This window comes from Globicephala melas, chromosome 1, assembly GCF_963455315.2.
Source record: "Globicephala melas chromosome 1, mGloMel1.2, whole genome shotgun sequence".
NCBI lineage: Eukaryota > Metazoa > Chordata > Mammalia > Artiodactyla > Delphinidae > Globicephala > Globicephala melas.
In genome coordinates, this window is record NC_083314.1 from 79,456,844 (window position 1) to 79,477,090 (window position 20,247).

Consider the following 20,247-nt stretch of genomic DNA (forward strand, 5'->3'; position numbering starts at 1 on the left):
TATTATCTCTCAGATTTATGTCTCCTTGATGCTACTACCGCACCCTTGGGAACCACACAGGTGTGAGTCACTCTCTGTTACTTAATCCAGCAGTTGACCCTTCAGAACTGTTGACTCATAAGAATTTAAGGTCACATGTATGAGAGTAAGATTGAAGTACATGGATAAAATATGAAGTCTATGAATCCAAAAGATCACCTATCTTTACCAGGTGTATTAGGGTCCCAAGAGAAAATAGTTGACATGCTCAAAATAATGAAGGGCTCCTTTTAAAAAGTGTTGGCAAGGGATAGGTCAGTAACTGGAGGCTAGTAACAGCCTTACACCTGAAAGGACAAAGGGAGGTAATGGCTACTGAGACTTGGAAGGAGAGATTGCATTGAGTGGGGCAGTGGCCTTTAATCAAAGGATACAGCTAGGTCCAGGTGACCCCAAGGGAGGGAACCTGGGAAATCAATACACTGATTTCAGTCTTTTGTCTCCATCCAGTCTCCTGCCCAGAGCTCCCTACTGCCTGAATCCAACTGGAAGCCAAAGCACAGGGAACCCGTTGATGAAATTCATACAGGTTAGCCTCCCAGGATAGAGAACGAGATACAGTAAGGAGGAAAGTGATCTAAAGGAAAGACAGAACAATCCAGCACACCTAGAGATGAAGACCCCATCCATTTCCTGCAAGAGAGGTTATCTTTGACTCTCCTTGCTCAAGTGTTGCTGACCAGCAGCTTTATGGAGATACCTCCTGAATTAGTTTTGGAGCAAAACTTACTTTGGGGATTTTGCTAGAAAGGCTGCTTGGAGAATTTACTTCTCTCCAGTTTCTTAACTGCAATTTGAGATGAATTAAGCTGCCCAAAGTCAAGTGAGACGGTATTGTGACTAAAGGATAAACTACAGAGGAAAAAACACTACTAACTCTATGTAGAAACTGTAGTTTTAGAAAGAAAAAAATTTTTTTAAGCTGAGGGACTTGGGGCAAAGTCACAGCCTGTTTTTTAATATCTACATAATGAAGATAATACACACCTTGCAAGATAGGTATGTTTGTGTGCATGCAAAGTTCCTAGCTCATTGACGGACACGTAGCACAAACTAAAAGCATGTTATTATTTATGATATTGGCCTCTAAAATATCGTTTTACTTTACAGTAAGAACTTTCTTAAACTTTAGGACTGTTTATGGTAGCAGAGTGCAGCCCCACACCTGGCTCAGGGGTCCCCTATAGTCTAAACTTACTGTTAGCTATCAGACATCTTGCAGAAACTCCTACATAGGTGTAATTATCACTAGGCTGCTCCCACTTCAACCTTCTCTTGTATTTTCTACCTACTGCTCTTGGAGTAGAGGGCTCACTTTCACAGAGAGAGAAAATCTTAGGCAAGTTGCCCTAGTTCATGGTTTTTTCCATCATTTAAGAATATTTACCCTTCAGAGAACTCTAGGTTCCTATCTCTCCAATTCCCTTCCAACTTTCCCATATGCCTGATGATTTTTCTCACTAGGATTTTTTTTTTATTTTTGGCTGCACTGGGTCTTTGTTGCCGCATGCGGGCTTTCTCTAGTTGTGGTGAGCGGGGGCTACTCTTCGTTGCGGTGAGCGGGCTTCTCATTGAGGTGGCTTCTTTTGTTGTGGAGCACGGGCTCTAGGCGCACAGGTTTCAGTAGTTGTGGCACGTGGGCTCAGTAGTTGTGGCTCCTGGGCTCTAGAGCGCAGGCTCAGTAGTTGTGGCGCACAGGCTTAGTTGCTCCGCGGCATGTGGAATCTTCCTGGACCAGGGCTCGAACCCGTGTCCCCTGCCTTGGCAGGCGGATTCTTAACCACTACACCACCAGGGAAACCCTCTCGCTAGGATTTTAATTCAACACTTTCAGTTCTTTGCTTCTCAAGGCTTTTTGAGTTCCTGCTCTTTTTCTCTCGGCAGAGCAAAGACCATATATACATTTATGAGGTACCTGCCAGATGCACCTTATAGTTAATATGTACACAGTACTGTTTACCAAAAAGCAATTATCCACATGCAACCTAGTACATGGTAAGCGTTCAATTTCCTAAACACTGACTTTGAGAGCTTACCTGGAGATTCTAATGTTGAACACTGATACTTATATGTCCTTGACTTTGGTTTTACCCTATTTATTTATTTATTTTAAATTTATTAATTTTATTTATTTTTTATTTTTGTCTGTGTTGGGTCTTCGTTGCTGCACGTGGGCTTTCTCTAGTTGCGGCGAGCGGGGGCTACTCTTCTTTGCAGTGTGCAGGCTTCTCATTGCGGTGGCTTCTCTTGTTGCGGAGCAGGGACTCTAGGCACGCGGGCTACATTAGTTGTGGTGCGCGGGCTCTAGAGTGCAGGCTCGGTAGTTGTGGCGCACAGGCTTAGTTGCTCCGCGGCATGTGGGATCTTCCCAGACCAGGGCTCGAACCCGTGTCCCCTGCACTGGCAGGTGGATTCTTAACCACTGCTCCACCAGGGAAGCCCTACCCTCCTTTATCTGAGAAAGGCATCTTTATTGCCGATGGAGCAGCTTTTGAGAACACTATACACTAGACGGGAACACCCAAGTAGCCAGCCAAGTGGGTCCGTTCAACCCTGGCTATCAACAGGGATTGCGCCACAACCAGACTGCTACGCATATTTACTTAATAAATATGTGCTGAATTAGACTGAGATAACAACAAGCACCTTATTAACTAAGAGTAGCTTAGAAGCCAGCAGAGCAAATGCACTATGTCCAAGCCTCCCTGGGCCTGATGTTCTTCCCGTACCCTGCCCCTTATCTTGGCATTGACTTAACTCCCACACAAGGCACAGAATCATTTACTTCAGCTACTATTCTCCTCTCTTGGTTGTTTGCTTTTAGGGAATGGAGTGGGGGATAAAAAAAGGAAAGAAGATGTAAATTAATAAGCCAGTCAAAAGTTCTCTCCATTCTCACTTCAGTTCTTACCTCAACTTGCTCTGCCTCTTAAGAATACCAGCTGAGGAGTAGCTAGATAAGGAAAAGGTAGAGAGTGTGAATGGGTCAGAAGAGGCACCAAAGAGGGGAAAGAAGATGCTCCCCCCACCAAAACCACCCTCCCACTGCTCCACCCTCATTATCTCAGTAGGACGGGGAAAACTTGCTCTTAAGGATTATGTGTGACCAGGCAGTAGATACAATTTTTGCCCAGGAGATGGAAAAAAAATTTCAATGACACCTGAAATGGTAAGACTTTGGCATTTTAGTAAGAAACATTTTTTTATTTTAAATGATAGTACAAAAATTGTATATATAATATAGATCTGTATAGGTGTACATACACACAAATGCTCACACACACACACACACACACACAAACTTGCTCATCGGAATCAAACCCTATTTAATTAAAATCCTAAATAAAAAAGAGAATTATACTTAAGTTTTCTTAAAACATACTGTACATAAAGCTGTCAGACAACCCAAAAAACTGAAGATGTTTTGAGAAGAAGCTAGGCACCCCACCTACCCTGTCTCTGCTCCCCCCCAACACAAATGGCCTTGGCAGAAGGACAGTACACAGGGCAAAGCCAGAGAAGGGAGCTGCTGCTATCATTACTGTTGATAGAGCAAGATGCCTGAGACCAACTAGGAAGCACAGGATATAGGGTATGACCTAGATTAATTCTCAGAAACAAATCACTTAAGAATAAACAGAAAATATGTGGTAGGGAAGGAGGGGACAGAAGGAGGAAAGACAAGGCGCATAGATTAGAAATGACCTATTAATTAAATTCTAGTGCCGGGGAAAGACTCAGTGAGATAAGAACAATGGGGTCACAGAGGCAGAAGTAGTTAGAGGGGAAAGGGGAGGAGAGAGACAGGGAATCACAATTTCCTGCCATTAACAAGCCAAATTGCTATGTAGTAGTCTGGAGTCTAGGGATATCACCCCACCTCCTAATCTTAAGAGAGGCTTAAAAAAAAAAAAAAAAGGCAGCACCAGAGGTTCAAAGCTACTTAATTTGAATTTACATCCTTCTTGCTCCTGGTCTCTTGTTAAATATACTGGCATAGGAAATAGAGTACTAACTCAGAAGGGGAAAATATCACATAAAGTGGAAATAGATAAGAGCCTAGAGCAGCACATAGGCGGTCTTAATATGTATTCCATTCTAAAGCTCCTTTTCTGGCCATACAGAGATGTCTATATAACAAGTAGAGAACAGGAGGCCATTCTCCAACAAATCTGGACAAAAACCGATTCCCACTCAATATTAAACTTCTGGGAATAGTTCACTACATGCCTCATGTCTTCTAGCTGAGGGTCTATAATGTTGTTTGTTAGGAAAAGAGCCACAGAAGTCTTTCTCAAAATGATCATTCCTTAAAAGGCTGAGATGCCTAAACTGGGAAGTAGATGTATAGAATGTCTGCTCCTTCTGCCATGGAACTTTATCTAGGGTTTCTTTCCTTTTCAGAGGTGTAAGAAATTATACAAATGCCAGTCAAAACAGCTACCATAGGAGCTGAAAGGAGGTTTGCTCTGTGGAAAGGCAGCTCCATCTCTACCCCTGACCCTGCTCTGAATCTTTCAGTTTACCAATGTCATCACACTGTATGCTAAAGAAATCTCTGCAAAGCTTGGTACTAGCTCTCCCTAGGGCCTCACTCCTCAGGTTTCTTATTACTGCCAGTTGAGCATGCCTCGGAAAAAGGGCCAAAGAAATGCTTGCTTTTTCTTCCTCAGTGTCTTTACTCAATTGAAAGAAACCCTCTCTAATGTTTTTAATGAAATAAAAATATTTTCAGCTTTTACCAGGTACTTTAGAGTTGAACCTCAAATAAACAAAGAGAAAAGTGGGAAAATTCATATGTGTTTATAAATGTACACGATATATACGTGCAGCAAAGGGGTGTTAACAATGCCCTGGTCACAAAATACCTAACTTCAACTGGAAAGCCCTCTGTTAAATTCATTTCTTTTACAGCAATATAAAAAAAAGTCATTTTGCATGCCACAGATTTCTAATATTACTGAGCAGACACAAACATTTTAATAATGCAGTGCTAAGGCTGAAAAAGGGGGAGAGGCAAAGGCAAAAATTATGAAACACAGATCTGACAGAGAAAAAGAACACCTTTTAAGGTGCTGAGTTCAATATACAGAAAACCTAAAGCCAAGTTCTCCCATATTTCAATTAAGAGACCTCAACTCTGGCATTACAATTAAGGGATCCCACAAAGGTAGTGATAGGAAGGGAATGTACGTTTATACATTTGTAAGTAATTTCCCTGAAACCAGGAACAAGAACAGAAATATTAAGATTTATTTCTTTCTCCTTTTTAGGGGAAAGCTTAAAACCAAAATGTAAATGTAGGGTCTAATATTCCTATATTAATACTGATATTATTAAAGCAGCTTTATTTTAAAGTAGGCAATCATCCTAGGCTTCAGGTTTCTCCTGCTCAAGTACCATCTCTGAACCACTTGTCTGTTTGATTCTCTGTAATCCAACCTTACCAATAAGCCAGTTGGAATCCCCAAACCCAGAAGATCTAGGAACATTTTTCCAACTTCCATGGCTGATCCAGAAAAATATGCAAAATCATACAATGGTACGGCCATTCATGTCTTTAATATTTAATCTAACTACTTCAAGGGATCCTGACCTACCATTCTCTCTATGGCAATACAATTAGAGATCAAGCCCTATTTCCCTTCTCTGGGATGCTAAAAGGTCTATTCCAAGTAAATAAAAACAAATGCCCTTTTGCTACCCACCCCTTTCTAGACATTTCCCTTCTCTCTCCCCCTATCCCAACCCCCCTCTTTAACTCCCTATCTCAGAGAGCCCATCATCAAAAATGACTTGGGCTGTATTAGATATTTTACTGGGTGGGAATGATAGGCTCTTACAAAAACAGAATAATAAGAAACTCTAAACAGTTCCCCCAAACAGTAGGTACTCTGTATGCTCAGAAGAGAGTGTTGGATGGAAACTCCCCGCCCTCAATAAGAAGCTACCTCAGAGAGTGAGGTGGTTGGGCCTGCATATTTTCTACACAGTTAACCTCCACTCCCTGAACAGGAAAGAATAAAAGAAGGAATTAAAGTCAATGTATGCACCAAGAACACACACAAAACACATCTAAAATAACACTTGGTCCCTCTATAGTTAAGCTAAAGCTTTGAAATGGCACACAATAGCAGCTTATTGTTAGCACCTGATTCACAAAGGGACTCAGAAAAAGGAAAAATATTGCAAACAGAAATAGGACGACTTGACAGCAGATACCACAATTTTACCCTCTCCCTTACCTAGGCTGCTCCACTGCATTTCTCCATCATCCCCAACAGTGCAGACTAATCTCTGATCATCTGGGAAGTGCTTAGTACTTGGTCCATGGAGAAAACCTAGCTACGCTGGCCCGTAGCCAAGATTAATTTCAAAACTGATATTTTTGTCTATAAACCTCTAATAGCCAATTCTGTTTGTTAAATTTGGTTTGGGGAGTTACGTTTTCAGTCTATTTTAAGCCCCAAATGATTCTGCACCTCTGGAAAACTGCAGCAAATTACTTCACTAATCAAGGTAAACAGAACCATGTCAACTGTCACATTTTATTCCAAATTAAAAATGTATGTTTTCCCCATGATTGCTAATTAAGAAAACCATATTCTAAACAGTCATTCAAATGTTTACTTGGCACAGCTCCCTCTGGTTGCTTTTAATTTACAACAAAGCAAGCAAGCAAGTCCAGGATGATGACCTCTCCATAACCCCTCTCTCTCCATCCGTATTCCCTTTTTTAAAAAAACTCCAAGAAATCCCAGCAATGAAACACTTTCAAAAGTATATAGGCAAAGGGAGCAGGCATAGTGGGAGAGAAGAGAGTCAGGTGACGAAGCATCTGGTCAGAATCTTTGGTTCCTTACATTACGGCACTGGTAGTTCTCACTCCCTTTGCCAGCACACACTGAGCAACTATAAGGCACAAAAGCTCTGCACAAGGCCCGACCTTAAGGAAATAGAGCAATTTACTCAACCCAAATCAGATGGAGAAAGCTATACAACATCCTCAGCATTCATCTCTCCCCCTGTCTTTTCTTGCATATGAGAGGATACCATGTAAGTTCCACAGAAAGGCACACTTAGAAAACTCAACAAAGTTTTATAGAATTAAAAAGTTGATATTAAAGCTTGGTATTACATAAATAAATGGTTGGAAGCAAGTTGTTCTGACAACAGACTACCCTCTGGATTGCGATTTCATAAAATCCAGCCAGAGCAAAGTTGGTATCTCAGGACCAGATTGTTTCCTAACCCCATGAGCCTCTTTCTGGCCACTTTCCAGCATTGTAGAGGCACAGCCTGAAGGATTTTGGATTTATATACACTTCTCTCCTTTCCAGTTTTTAAAAATTCTATTTCAGTTTCTTAAACTGGCATCTGAGCTATGGACACACAATGGATGCAAATTCAGTCAGGCAATCACACATTTCTTTTCAGTGAAATTAACTCAGGATAGTGGGGAGTGCCTGCCTGCTCCTTTGGAAGTGGAATATATTTCTTTCTCTTCCCCAGAACTTGCATCTAATCCCTCCTTCCAATTAGGTTTCTCCTCTAACAGGTACACATCATAAATCTAAGGCAGTTTCAGGTCACTTGATGGTACAACTATAATATTAAAGGCTCTGGGTGTGTCCATATTAGGAATATTATTTTAAAATCTTTTCATAGAAAGTCAGTTATTTAAAAAACAATCAATCTGCAACATCCAGCATTCTTTTACCTCTATGCTTCAAGCAATGAAGTGAGCTGAGAAATTTGGTCCTTATTCTTTTGGTCCCTCAGAAGACTTGTTCCCTAAATTTGGCTTTGAATTTTCCAGTTGCATAGAGAGCCTTCCTGAGCCCAAACTCTGTACCCTGCTATAGTTTTCTTCTTTAGGACATTCTTAATTTTTATACAATGTTTGTCCTTTGTATTTTCTTTTAAAAAGAGGAAAAAGATAGACACAGCACAAGCTGTGGCCCTTGCACATTAAGTTGAAACAGTTTCCATGGAAACTCCAGTATGAGGCTCTGTGGTCCCTACTGCCCCAGTCACTTCTGTCTCTCTCTCCTCCATCTCCCCCTCTGTAACTACTACAGCATCTACCTCAGCCACCTCTTCAACCATGGTGAAATCAACTCCATTGGGCTGTTGTCGGGCCATGGCCTCTAGCTTGAGGCGGTACTGTTCTGCCTCCTGCTCTTTCTTTAGGAGCTGGTGTCGGTATTCCTGGGCTCTTCGATTAGCCTCCTGGAGTTGCTGCTGAAGTAGCTCTCTTTCAGTGCCTTCCTGTAAAAGTAAACCGCCACAGGTAAGAATTCCTGAGAGTAGACAAAAAAGAAGGGTATGGGCCTTGAAAGTTCTGGCTTTTGAACCTTTGCCTTCTCTTCTCTCCACCACTGCTAAAAACATTACCTTGCTTTCCTCCACACTGTCTGTCATCTCTTCTATCCTTGGTTTCTTAGTCAGTGGCAATTTCTCTGCTTCTTCTGCCTCTTCTTCAATGACAGTCTCCTCTGCAACCTGACCAGCAGGTACAGTTAAAACTATAAGCCAAAGGACACCAATTGGAGGTGATGAATACATAGTAAAACAAAGAGACTTTGCTTACTTTGAATCAGACAATAAACTAAAATATAGGGCTTCCCTGGTGGCGCAGTGGTTAAGAATCTACCTGCCAATGCAGGGGACACGGGTTCAAGCCCTGGTCTGGGAACATCCCACATGCCGTGGAGCAACTAAGCCCGTGCTCCACAACTACTGAGCCTGCGCTCTAGAGCCTGTGAGCCACAACTACTGAAGCCCGTCCACCTAGAGCCCGTGCTCTGCAACAAGAGAAGCCACCGCAATGAGAAACCTGTGCACCACAACGAAGAGTAACCCCTGCTCACCGCAACTAGAGAAAGCCTGCGCACAGCAATGAAGACCCAACGCAGCCAAAAAAAAAATCATCTAAACTGAAATATATTCTCTGATGTCTCACTGTTCATATCTCTTTGGATTTTAGAATCAATAGGCAAGGCATGGCTTTACAGAGAGAAACCAAAAAGATTAGAGGCACTAAGAAGACCTCAGAAAGGAAGGGTGAAGATTTGCAGGTTTGGAAGCCATGCAGTTAAGACCCAACTCTGAGGCTTTTATATAGAAATGTCTGACTGTAGATCAGAAGCTGTGACCACTTAGCTTACAATTCTGCAGGAATAACTTATCTAAAGTAGGTCTGATATCTTAAATAAGAATTTTGAGAAACCTTTCATGAAAGCAGTTTGCCATTAGCTGTGTCTAATTTATTTCTCTTCTCATAGATAAGTGAGAAAAGGGTCAACACACATATGCACACAACACACATGATGCACTACACACCTATCCGAATGGCTAAAATTTAAAAAAAAATAGTGATAACACCAAACGCTGGCAAGAATGTGGGAAACTGGATTATTCATAAATTGCTGGTGGAAATGTAAAATGGTACAGTCACTGTAGAAAATAGTTTGGCAGTGTTTTACAAAAGTAAACATGCATTTACCATATGACCCGGAAATTTTACTTTTGGACATTTACCCCAGAAAATTGAAAACTTATGTTCCCATACAACCTGTACACGATTGATCATAACAGCTTTACTCAGATATAGCCAAAACCTGGAGACAGATTAAGTAGGTAAATGGTTAACCAAACTATGGTACATCTATACCATGGAATACTACTCAGCAATAAAAAGAAATGAACTATTGATACAAACATCAACTTGGATAGACCTTAAGGAAATTATGCTGAGAGAAAAAAGCCAATGTCAAAAGGCTATATACTGTGTGATTCCATTTATATAACATTCTTGAAATGACAAAAATATAAAGATAGAGAACAGATGAATTAGTTAGTGGTTGCCAGTGGTTAGGAATGAGGTGGGAAGGGAAGTGGCTATAACACAAGGAATACAGAGTAGCAAAAGGAATCTCGGTGATGGAACTGTTTTGTATCTCAACTTTGGTGGTGTTGATGCATTAAATTGCATAGAACACAAACTCACAAATGAATGCATATAAAACTGGAAAAAATCTCAATAAGGTTGGTGGATTGTACCAATGTCAATTTCCTGTCTGTAATATTGTACTAGAGTTATAAAAAATGTTACCATTGGGGGAAACTGGGTGATAGGTATATGGGATCTTTCTGTATTATTTCTTACAACTATACATGAATGAATATATGATTATCTCAAAATAAAAAGTTAAAATTATACTTAGGTTTTAGGTTGCATTGTGATTTTTGTTTAAAGCAGATTTACCTAGTTATTTGGATTGGTTGATTTTAACATTAGCTTGTATTCCTTGAACACTCATCAACTGATAGCAGTAGAAAGCATCTTGGATATCTGCTAAGTGGAAATGGAAATTCTGTCTGGGATTAAAAATTTCTTACAATTAATTAACAAAATTTCAGCTCTCCTTCTTTGGGCCTGGTTAAATGCATCTGTAAAAAGTAGTGTAGTGGACTTCCCAGGTGGTGCAGTGGTTAAGAATCCGCCTGTCAAGGCAGGGGACACGGGTCTGAGCCCTGGTCAGGAACGATCCCAAATGCCGCGGAGCAACTAAGCCAGTGCACCACAACTACTGAGCCTGCACTCTAGAGCCCATGAGCTACAACTATTGAGCCCGTGCACCTAGAGCCCGTGCTCCGGGCTCAATGAGAAACCCTGCACACTGCAACGAAAAGTAGCCCCCGACAGGGCTTCCCTGGTGGTGCAGTGGTTGAGAGTCCGCCTGCCGATGCAGGGGACACGGGTTCGTGCCCCGATCCGGGAAGATTCCACATGCCGCGGAGCGGCTAGGCCCGCGAGCCGTGGCCGCTGAGCCTGCGCGTCTGGAGCCTGTGCTCTGCAATGGGAGAGGCCGCAACAGTGAGAGGCCCGCGTACCGCAAAAAAAAAAAAAAAAAAAAGTAGCCCCCGCTAGCCGCAACTAGAGAAAGCCCTCATGCAGCAACAAAGACCCAACACAGCCAAAAAAAAATAAACAAATAAGTAATGTTTTTTTAATAAGTAATTTAAAAAAAAATTTTTTTTAAAAAGTAGTGTAGTTTATCTATGCAAAACCTCAAATTTTATTTTTTTCCTTAAAACAACTTCGTTCTCATTTATTTAACTCCATTACAAGCAGAGGCTCTCACTTACTCAATGAGCCCCCCAAAACTTTAAATGATAATCATGTCCACAAAAATATCAGTGGTATATTTTCAAATAAGCTCCAAGAACTTATGATACCAAAGCCCGAATTATAAAGGTTTAATTTCTACTGTTTCTTCCCATACTGCAAAGATCCATCAATTCAAATAATTTGAAAATTATAAAATCCCCATAATTATTTAGGCCAAATCAAAATTTTGATGACACAAAAGGTAATTATACCAACCCTCCTTCTTCAACCTTCAGTATTTCTGAGAAATGAAGTTGTAACGATTAGTTTCTTTCTTTTTTCAAAAAAATTTACTTATGTATTTTTAAAATATGTAATACATTCACATGGTTCAAAGATTAAAAGCTATAAAAGCATATACATTGAAAAGCTTCCTATCCGTCCCTAGCTACCCAGGTGCCCTGCCACAAGGGAACCAATGTTATCAGTGTTATTTCTGAATGTTCTTCCAGAGATAGTCTTTCCTATCCATCCCTAGCTACCCAGGTGCCCTGCTACAAGGGAACCAATGTTACCAATGTTATTTCTGAATGTTCTTCCAGAGATAGTCTAAGTCTATGAACATATTAGCAAATATACATATATTTCCCTTTTTTAAAAATACAAATGTAGTATACTCTACACACCCCTGCATCTTGCTCTTGTCACTTAATATATTTTGGAGATCAGACCATACTTGCATACAAGAATCTTCCTCATTGTTTTTTATAGCTGCATAGTATTCCATTGCATGGGTGGTGTGTATCATAATTTATTTATCCAGTTCCTTAATGACTTCTACTTAGGTTCTTTGTAATCTCTGATGATTACAAATAATGCTGTAATGAATAATTTAGTATATATGTCATTTCTGTGTGTGTGAATATAAATTCATAGAAAAATAACTTTTTAGCCAAAAGGTATATGCATCTTCAATACTGATACATATTGACAGTTTGCTCTTCAGAGGATGCAGTAATTTACACTCTCACCAGTGATTTATAAGATTGCCTGTTTCCCCATACCCTTGACAATATAGTGCTTTAATGGTATCTTGCTGCAGTATTTATTTATATTTCTCTTGCATGAAAGAAGTAGGTTGAACGTATTTTCCTATTTTTTTCCTGTTTTCTTTTCTGTGAACTACTAGTTGACATTATTTGCTCTTTTTTCTACCAGATTATTGGTTTTACTCACAGATTTTATATATATGAGGAGAAATAGCCTTTGCCAGCCTGGCTTCTGTTTCTTTTCCTTTTTCAGAGCTTCTTTGTCCCATCTGGCCTATGGCTTTCTCCCATTCCCACTACTTGCCCTAATGCCTCATATTTTTTTTTTTTTTTTTGGCCATACCACGTGGCCTGTGGGATCTTAGTTCCCCAACCAGGGATTGAACTCACGCCCCCTGCACTGGAAGTGCGGAGTCTTAACCACTGGACCGCCAGGGAAGTCCCCCTAATGCCTCATTTTTAGAGGTGTGTTGAGTGTCTAAAGTATCTTTTAATAAACAATTGTTTAAATGGGATAACTCACCTTGCTGTCCATCTTGCATAGTTACAATAAATGGCTGGCCAATGCCTCCAGTAGGGATTGCAGTTTGGATATTACCCAGAGGGACTCCATCAGTCACTATGGTGATGACCCTCTGGCCTCCACTCCCCACCACTTGCTGGATTGATGAGTCAACAGAATTTCCTTCTATGATTTCCTCTGAATTAGCTACAGATGACAAAAGGAAACATAACATTTCAGCTTTAAAAAAAAATAGAAGTACAGTAATTTCAGCCCCCTTAAAACTGATAATATCAGGGATAGAAAAACTTGAAAAAAAAAGTTAGATTCAACACAGTTCACAAAAGCAAGCTCCTGTAAACAATGCTAAGTCAGAGGCGAAAAGAAAACAGGGAGGGCGTCCCTGGTGGCACAGTGGTTAAGAATCCGCCTGCTAATGCAGGGGAGATGGGTTCAAGCCTGGGAAGATCCCACATGCTGTGGAGCAACTAAGCCTGTGCACCACAACTACTGAGCCTGTGTGCCACAACTACTGAAGCCTGCGAGCCTAGAGCCCGTAGTCCGCAACGAGAAGCCACCGCGATGAGAAGCCCGTGCACCGCAATGAGAAGTAGCCCCCGCTCGCCACAACTAGAGAAAGCCCGCACATAGCAATGATAGACCTAACACAGCCGAAAATAAAATAAATAAAAATAAATTAAAAAAATTTTTTTAAAAAGAAAGAAAACAGGGAATGCATTAGAACAGTACTTTCTAAAATGTCTTCAGGGACTTCCCTGGTGGCGCAATGGTTAAGAATCTGCCTGCCAATGCAGGGAACACGGGTTCGAGCCCTGGTCCAGGAGGATCCCACATGCCACGGAGCAACTAAGCCTGTGTGCCACAACTACTGAGCCCACGTGCCACAACTACTGAAGCCCGCACGCCTAGAGCCCGTGCTCCGCAGCAAGAGAGGCCACCACAGTAAGAAGCCCGTGCACCCCAACGAAGAGCAGCCCCCGCTCGCTGCAACTAGAGAAAGCCCGCGTGCAGCAACGAAGACCCAACGCAGCCAAAAATAAAAATAAATAAATAAGTAAAATGTCTTCATTGACATGTTAGCTTTCACTAAAGATAGGTTCTATGTACAAATACATTTTCAAAATGCTTGTTTAAATATGCTTAAATTTTTGTGTTTATCTTGTAGGAAGTATCAGAGACCCTAACAGACTAATGAGCATTGTGACTCTCTAATATAAAATAAGATATGCTGAGTTTCCCAAACATATTTGATCTCAGAACTCCTTTTTCAGAAAGCATCTTGAAAGTCTAAACAACTTTAGAGAGCTTAGAAAAATAACTATAGAGATCTATTTCTATAAGAAATAAAGGCATTTAATAGTGAATTAACAAAATAATATGTCAAGAAGTCAAAACATTGAAGAAGTCTGATAGACAAAAATAGTAGATGGCTTCTCTCATCTGACAGATCAACAATAACATTAACAGCAATGATACTATGTGCCAGGTACCTTTCTAAGAGCTTTACATGTATCATGTTGAATAAAGATTTTCAGTTTGGTTAGTCAGTATCCCCAGTAACTATTAGGGGAAACAGCTCCTACCACTATGCAATTTCTATATCTAAAGAGTCACAAGTAGAACTCTGCAATAAGTGGGGTAGGGACTATCCATGAGACACATTCAGGCAGTTCAGTGGAAATAGAGCATCCACACCTCTTAGAAACGAAGAACAGTTAAATGTTATAGCTGAAAGGACCCTGACAGGTAATCTAATCCAACCATCATGTCAGAGATGAGGAGACTGAGACCTGGAGAAGTTAAATGATTTATCCAACATCAAAGAACAAATCAAAAGAATAACAAGCACAAGTTTAATACATTGCTTTTTCCTCTGCCATGCTGTTCACTCATACACATCTGAGTAGAGATCTTTATGATTGTTGTCAGTTGGAAAAATAGGATTGGAGGAATGTTCTCAGCATCCAAGTGTCAACGGCAGAAAGAAATCAACAATCTGCTTTCATTTATGATGGAGCAGACTGCCAGAGGTTTCCAGAAAGATTCCTAAATGACTATTTAGCCCTACCTATGACTATTTGTCCCCTACCTATATGAAGCCTTAAGCCTTTTCCCTGTGGGTCACTAGCTTGGGCTAAGTGACCTGAAACCTTTCTGTTTTAAAATAAGAAGGGCACTATACAGAATGTATCTTCACAAATCCACTGGAAATGCCAAAATAACATCTCCAGTGAAAACAGAAGCAAGCCAACCTGAGGTACAAAGAATATAACAATGAGCCAGATAGCAGTCCCATGTATTTTGATGCTTTAATACAAGATATTTAGGCTGCTATTTTGAATCATTCTATGATAGCATCAGACAAAGCATAACATAGAGTATTTCCAAAACTCTGCTAATATAAGACTAAACATTTCAATCTGATGCAACTGGAGTCAGGATAAACAAACTTGAAGCTGAAAAACTACAAAGGAATAACTTATTCTCTGATATTATTCAGCTGACTGATTATATTGCTTAGCGATTTTTCTTTCTGATGCTCAATGACTCTACATCCCTTTATCCTAGCTGTCTCTAACCATAATTCTTTAACATTTCATGCAAATTAAATCTGCTGGAGATTCAAAAGCAAAAGAAGAAATGGTGATTCACCCAGCAGATATCCCTTACCTACCTGTGGCTCTGTGTGAGTTGCAGAGGGGGGCTGATGCTTCAGCAAGAGCTGCAAGGGTGGCCAGCACTGAGGTGGTAGAATTTGAGAAGTGTACTGTTGAGGAGGCATGGGGGTCACCTATTTCGGTAAAAAAGGCAAATGAGGTCCAGCGGAGAGAATAAATTGAGATGAACTAAAAATGGCTTATTAAATCAAAACCTCAGCTTTTCACTCTAATGTGCTTAATCTTGCTCTCTAATGCAAACTTACAAAAACCAATTATCATGGTGTTAAAACTCTTAAGGTTTAAAGTCTTCTCTTTAAAGTGGATTAAGGTAATATGCTTGGTATAGGGCCACACTACATTCCCTTCATTTGATCATTCTCTTGGCATTGCCAATGCTGAGCACCAGTAGCTAACAGACCAAGAGTGCCACCCACTCCCTAGGCTGGCTATGCAGAGCTCTCCTTGGCACCAGGCAGTAAGGGTACAAAGCATGCCTCACCCCAAACTAAGCAGTGTTGAGGGAATAGACCCCTCCTGAGCTTAATTCAACCATGCTACTTCTATTCATCAGCTAGAGAGGTGAGAAGACTAGGACTGATCTCAAGCGCAAAGACATTAAAAACGTGAAGTTTCACATATTGAATGTCAAAGGCTAAACAATTACCTACTTTACCTACTTTAGTTAAGTCATGATGTGCTTTTCAAAAACAATTTGTTCATAATCTTTTTCTCTTGTATCTGTGTGATATCCTTACAGCTAAGTTCCAAGAGGGAAGTGTATTAGATCTGGCAATAGGCACTCCTAACTTTATGAACTGAAAGTATTACTCAACAGTTTTGCATAAATCAAACTTTTATAACATGAATTTCATTTCCCTCTTTCACTATAATTTCAGAGATACTTATTGTACCAGTTGTGAATTAATTGCTTCTTGGCTGCAAATCCACCCTTCTTTGCCGTATCTTGTGATACTGAAGCTGGACCCCATAAATATTTCTTGTCATCTGGCATGAGATTAAGTTTTGTCATACAGAAGTAGTGGCTGCTCCCCTTACTGGCTATTCCTGATTTCTCCTCTCCTCATAGTAGTTACTCCATTGTTACTAAAAAGTGTTTATAAATTAAGTTTATAAGCTTATAAATTATATACTTATAATATATATTATTATATATGTATAATAAAATAAATATATTTATTTTATATGTACAATAAAATTACGTATAGTAAAACTACACCATATGTAGCTTTGTCACCTGACTGAAATGTGACTGATACACTTCTTTTCTTTTTTTTTTTTTTTTTTGCAGTACGCAGGCCTCTCACTGTTGTGGCCTCTCCTGTTGCGGAGCACAGGCTCCAGACGCGCAGGGTCCATGGTCATGGCTCACGGGCCCAGCCGCTCTGCGGCGTGTGGGATCTTCCCGGACCGGGACACGAACCCATGTCCCCTGCATCGGCAGGCGGACTCTCAACCACTGCGCCACCAGGGAAGCCCTATTTTCTTTTTAAATGCGTTTTTTTTTCTTAATTTATTTTATTTTTGGCTGCATTGGGTCTTCATTGCTGCACGCGGGCTTTCTCTAGTTGTGGCAAATGGGGGTTACGCTTTGTTGCGGTGCACAGGCTTCTCATTGTGGTGGCTTCTCTTGATGCGGAGCATGGGCTCTAGGTGTGCAGGCTTCAGTAGTTGTGACACGCGGGCTCAGCAGTTGTGGCTCGAGGCCTCTAGAGCGCAGGCTCAGTAGTTGTGGCTCATGGGCTTAGGTGTTCGGCGGCATGTGGGATCTTCCTGGATCAGGGCTTGAACCCATGTCCCCTGCATTGGCAGGCGGATACCTAACCACTGCGCCACCAGGGAAGCCCTAAATGTACTCTTAAGTTCTCCCACTACTATGCTTAAAAAAAGTCAATTATCTATAAAGTACTTAAAAAAACCTTAAAGTCCTTTTCTGATATGATTAATCTAGTTAGTTTAACTGGTTTATAAATTTAAATTTCAGAAGATTTTTCCATAAAAAGGTGGATTACTTGTATAATACACATAGCTGCAAACTATCTTAATCAAAGTTTTTGGGTGATGACTGTGGGAGTGAAGATAAGGGTAGAGATAGTAATAATATCCTTATTTTAATTTCTCATGAAATACTCAGGGAACCAAATGGTCTGAGTAGAACACAGTGCTTGACCTCTAGAAAGGAGCCTGTGTCTATCTAATGACTTCAGTAAGAGCAAGATTCAGCTATAGCCTACACCCTAATTTTCCTGCTTAGTTCATGTTTTTCTTATCACTCAGACTATCGTACCAAGTGCTGAGATAAAACTCACAGATGAAACAAACAAGGAATAAGCAATTTTTAGATATATGCCTCATGGAGGTTGGAATATATGTGACAGTAAGTCACTAACAATAAAAAAAGAGGCTGTTATTATTTTACCACAGTTAAAACACACACATACACACACAGACACACACACAAGCAAGGCTGTTATAATTAAAGTTCTAGGACAAACATCAGGTAGGCCACCAAGCTAAAGGAGAATACCTGGGTAGAACTGCTTCATGAGAAAGGCATTATATACTTCTTAGCATAAAATGATTCCAACCTAAGGGTGCTCTCCCTTTGATTCAAACATAATGACTCACCCAACTTCCCCTCAATAGCAAAATGAAGAACATATGTGACAAATTAGGTTTAGTATTCTGACATATACAGTTGAAACTGAAGAGATGATGCAAATTACCTCTTTAGACTTATCCCAGATAGTTCTAGGAAAATAAAGTACTTTATTGTTAAATAATGTTAATTCCTTCATTCTCTTTAATATAAGACCCCACATCAAATAAAGTGAAATGTGCATGGTTGCTGTTGTTTTTGGAAGGGAAATGGCATTGTTAGTGACAACTTTTTACCTATTCAGAATGTGGCTTATATAAATAAATACGCTCTTCAGACCAGGATTTAGGGTAGTGTGCTATGGTTGGCTAGGCAACCTCAGCAAACTAGATCCAGAAAAATTAAGTAACTTGCCCAGGGTCATGCAGCTAGTAAATGTCAGAGCCCAGATTAGAACCTAATTATTAGATTCCAAAGCCTGTACCCTTTATGAACCAATATAAGGCAATTTATATTTGACTTTGGAGTGCATCTTATGATTCTACAGAAACAGGAAATTCATCTTCATAACTTTGTTTTGCTCTGATTAATGTTTAAATTAGTCTGCCTTCCCAAATCACTGCAGTTTGATGGTGGCACTGATGACTGATATCTTTAAGTCACAAATGGAAAATTGAAAGCAAACTTTATAATCTGGATTTTGGTATCAAAAATATCCACCAAGGACTTTCCTGGCAGTCCAGTGGTTATGACTGGAGGAGGCATGCAGGAGGCATGGGTTCAATCCCTGGTCGGGGAACTAAGATCCCACATGGTGTGGGGTGTAGCAAAAAAAAAAAAAAAAAAAAAAAAAAAAAATCCACCAAAATGATAATCCTATGATACTTTCAGTTAATTGTTTTTTTTTTTTTAAGGTCTTTCCAGTTAATTCTTAACAATATTACTGGATGATGGGAAACAAGAGGCCTACCCCACCATTCAGGAAAAGAAAATCCTTTAATCCAGTTCAATAACACAACCTGAATTTGTCTTATAACTTTTCCCTTTCTTTTATCTGCACTGATTAAGCATCAGATAGGCCAATTCCCTAAAGGGGAATAGCTAGGTAGAACTGCTTCATGAGTAAGATGACACTGGAGAGATCAGCTCTAATTATGTGACAGTTTAGCAATTTCAATTTGCCGTTGTCAACATACAGAAGAGAGAAAGAAGAGTAGGTTTGCCAAAAGCAACACGACAAGCATGATATAGGTCCATGGGAATCAAGACTAAGAATCTCTATCCTGAATGTCTTCAACTTTGCTTATCATTCCAGATAAGAATCTGCAGAATTTCAGTAGTTAGACTAAAGACTTAACTCTAGCTCTTTTTATTCAATACGTGTCTGTGAACATATAACTTTATTGGCTTCTAAAAACTTTTGGATTAAAAAAGCACTTGTTCTAATCAGTGAGGCCTGAACCACAACACATCCAAATGGCTGTGAATATTCTGATTAACAGCGATTTTAAACAACAGTTGATAGTTATAAAATGAAGGTCACTACTGCCCCCTTGTGGGCATGATGGACTCAACCTTCACTGAGAAGTTGTATTTCCACTTAACATTAGCTATTACTGAAGCCCTGCTATAAAGTGGGTACTGAAATACAAAATCTAAGTCTCACAACAACCTCATAAAGTAGATTATTATATCCCAATTTTATATATGAGTACAGAAGGCTTAGAGAAGTAATTTTTCCAAGGTCAAGCATCTTAGCCAAGTAATAAATCAGTATTTGAAAGCAGTTCTGAATGCAAAATTCTATGTATAGTGTGTTCTTTCTATTTTACAATGCCTCTCAATAATAATACCTCATCAAGATCTTCCTTTGATATTTTACAAACTTAACTATGAATACAGTTGTGTATTTTTAAATGAAAGTCAGAAACAGAAAAAGAAACCAAGAGTCAGTAGGAAAATTTATTTAAATGAGGACACAAGTTCCTTCATTGTAAAACAAGTATTTGTAAGGAGATGTTGAAAATAAACTCAATTTGCTCCTTTTTATTTTTATTTTTAAAAAATTTTTATTAGAGTATAGTTGATTTATAATGTTTTAGTTTCTGCTGTACAGCAAAGTGGATTTGCTCCTTTTTAGATAGATATTTTTGTTAAAAACATACAAGTCTCAAAAGATCAACACCAAGTGCTTTTCTTTGCTATTTTGTTGTTATATATGTTCTCAAGAACAAATCAAGACT

The 20,247-nt window shown here is 39.8% G+C and overlaps 1 protein-coding gene across 8 annotated transcripts in view; it reads right to left on the reverse strand.

The window, feature by feature from the left end:
• Positions 1 to 20,247, reverse strand: part of GABPB2 (GA binding protein transcription factor subunit beta 2) — a 32,918-nt gene that overhangs the window by 857 nt on the left and 11,814 nt on the right. For 4 of the 8 annotated variants that reach the window (XM_070044430.1, XM_030846452.2, XM_060299706.1 and 1 more), the window contains 4 exons: positions 15,402 to 15,518; positions 12,728 to 12,913; positions 8,437 to 8,567; positions 3,215 to 8,310 (listed from right to left, as the gene is read on the reverse strand). In XM_070044430.1, the coding sequence (XP_069900531.1) occupies positions 8,011 to 8,310; positions 8,437 to 8,567; positions 12,728 to 12,913; positions 15,402 to 15,518 (734 nt within the window). In that variant the 3' untranslated portion in view covers positions 3,215 to 8,010. Of the gene's footprint in view, positions 1 to 2,950; positions 2,993 to 3,214; positions 8,311 to 8,436; positions 8,568 to 12,727; positions 12,914 to 15,401; positions 15,519 to 20,247 lie in introns of those variants that run through there. The other 4 variants (XM_060299712.1, XM_060299702.1, XM_060299701.2 and 1 more) reach the window with 3 other exon arrangements.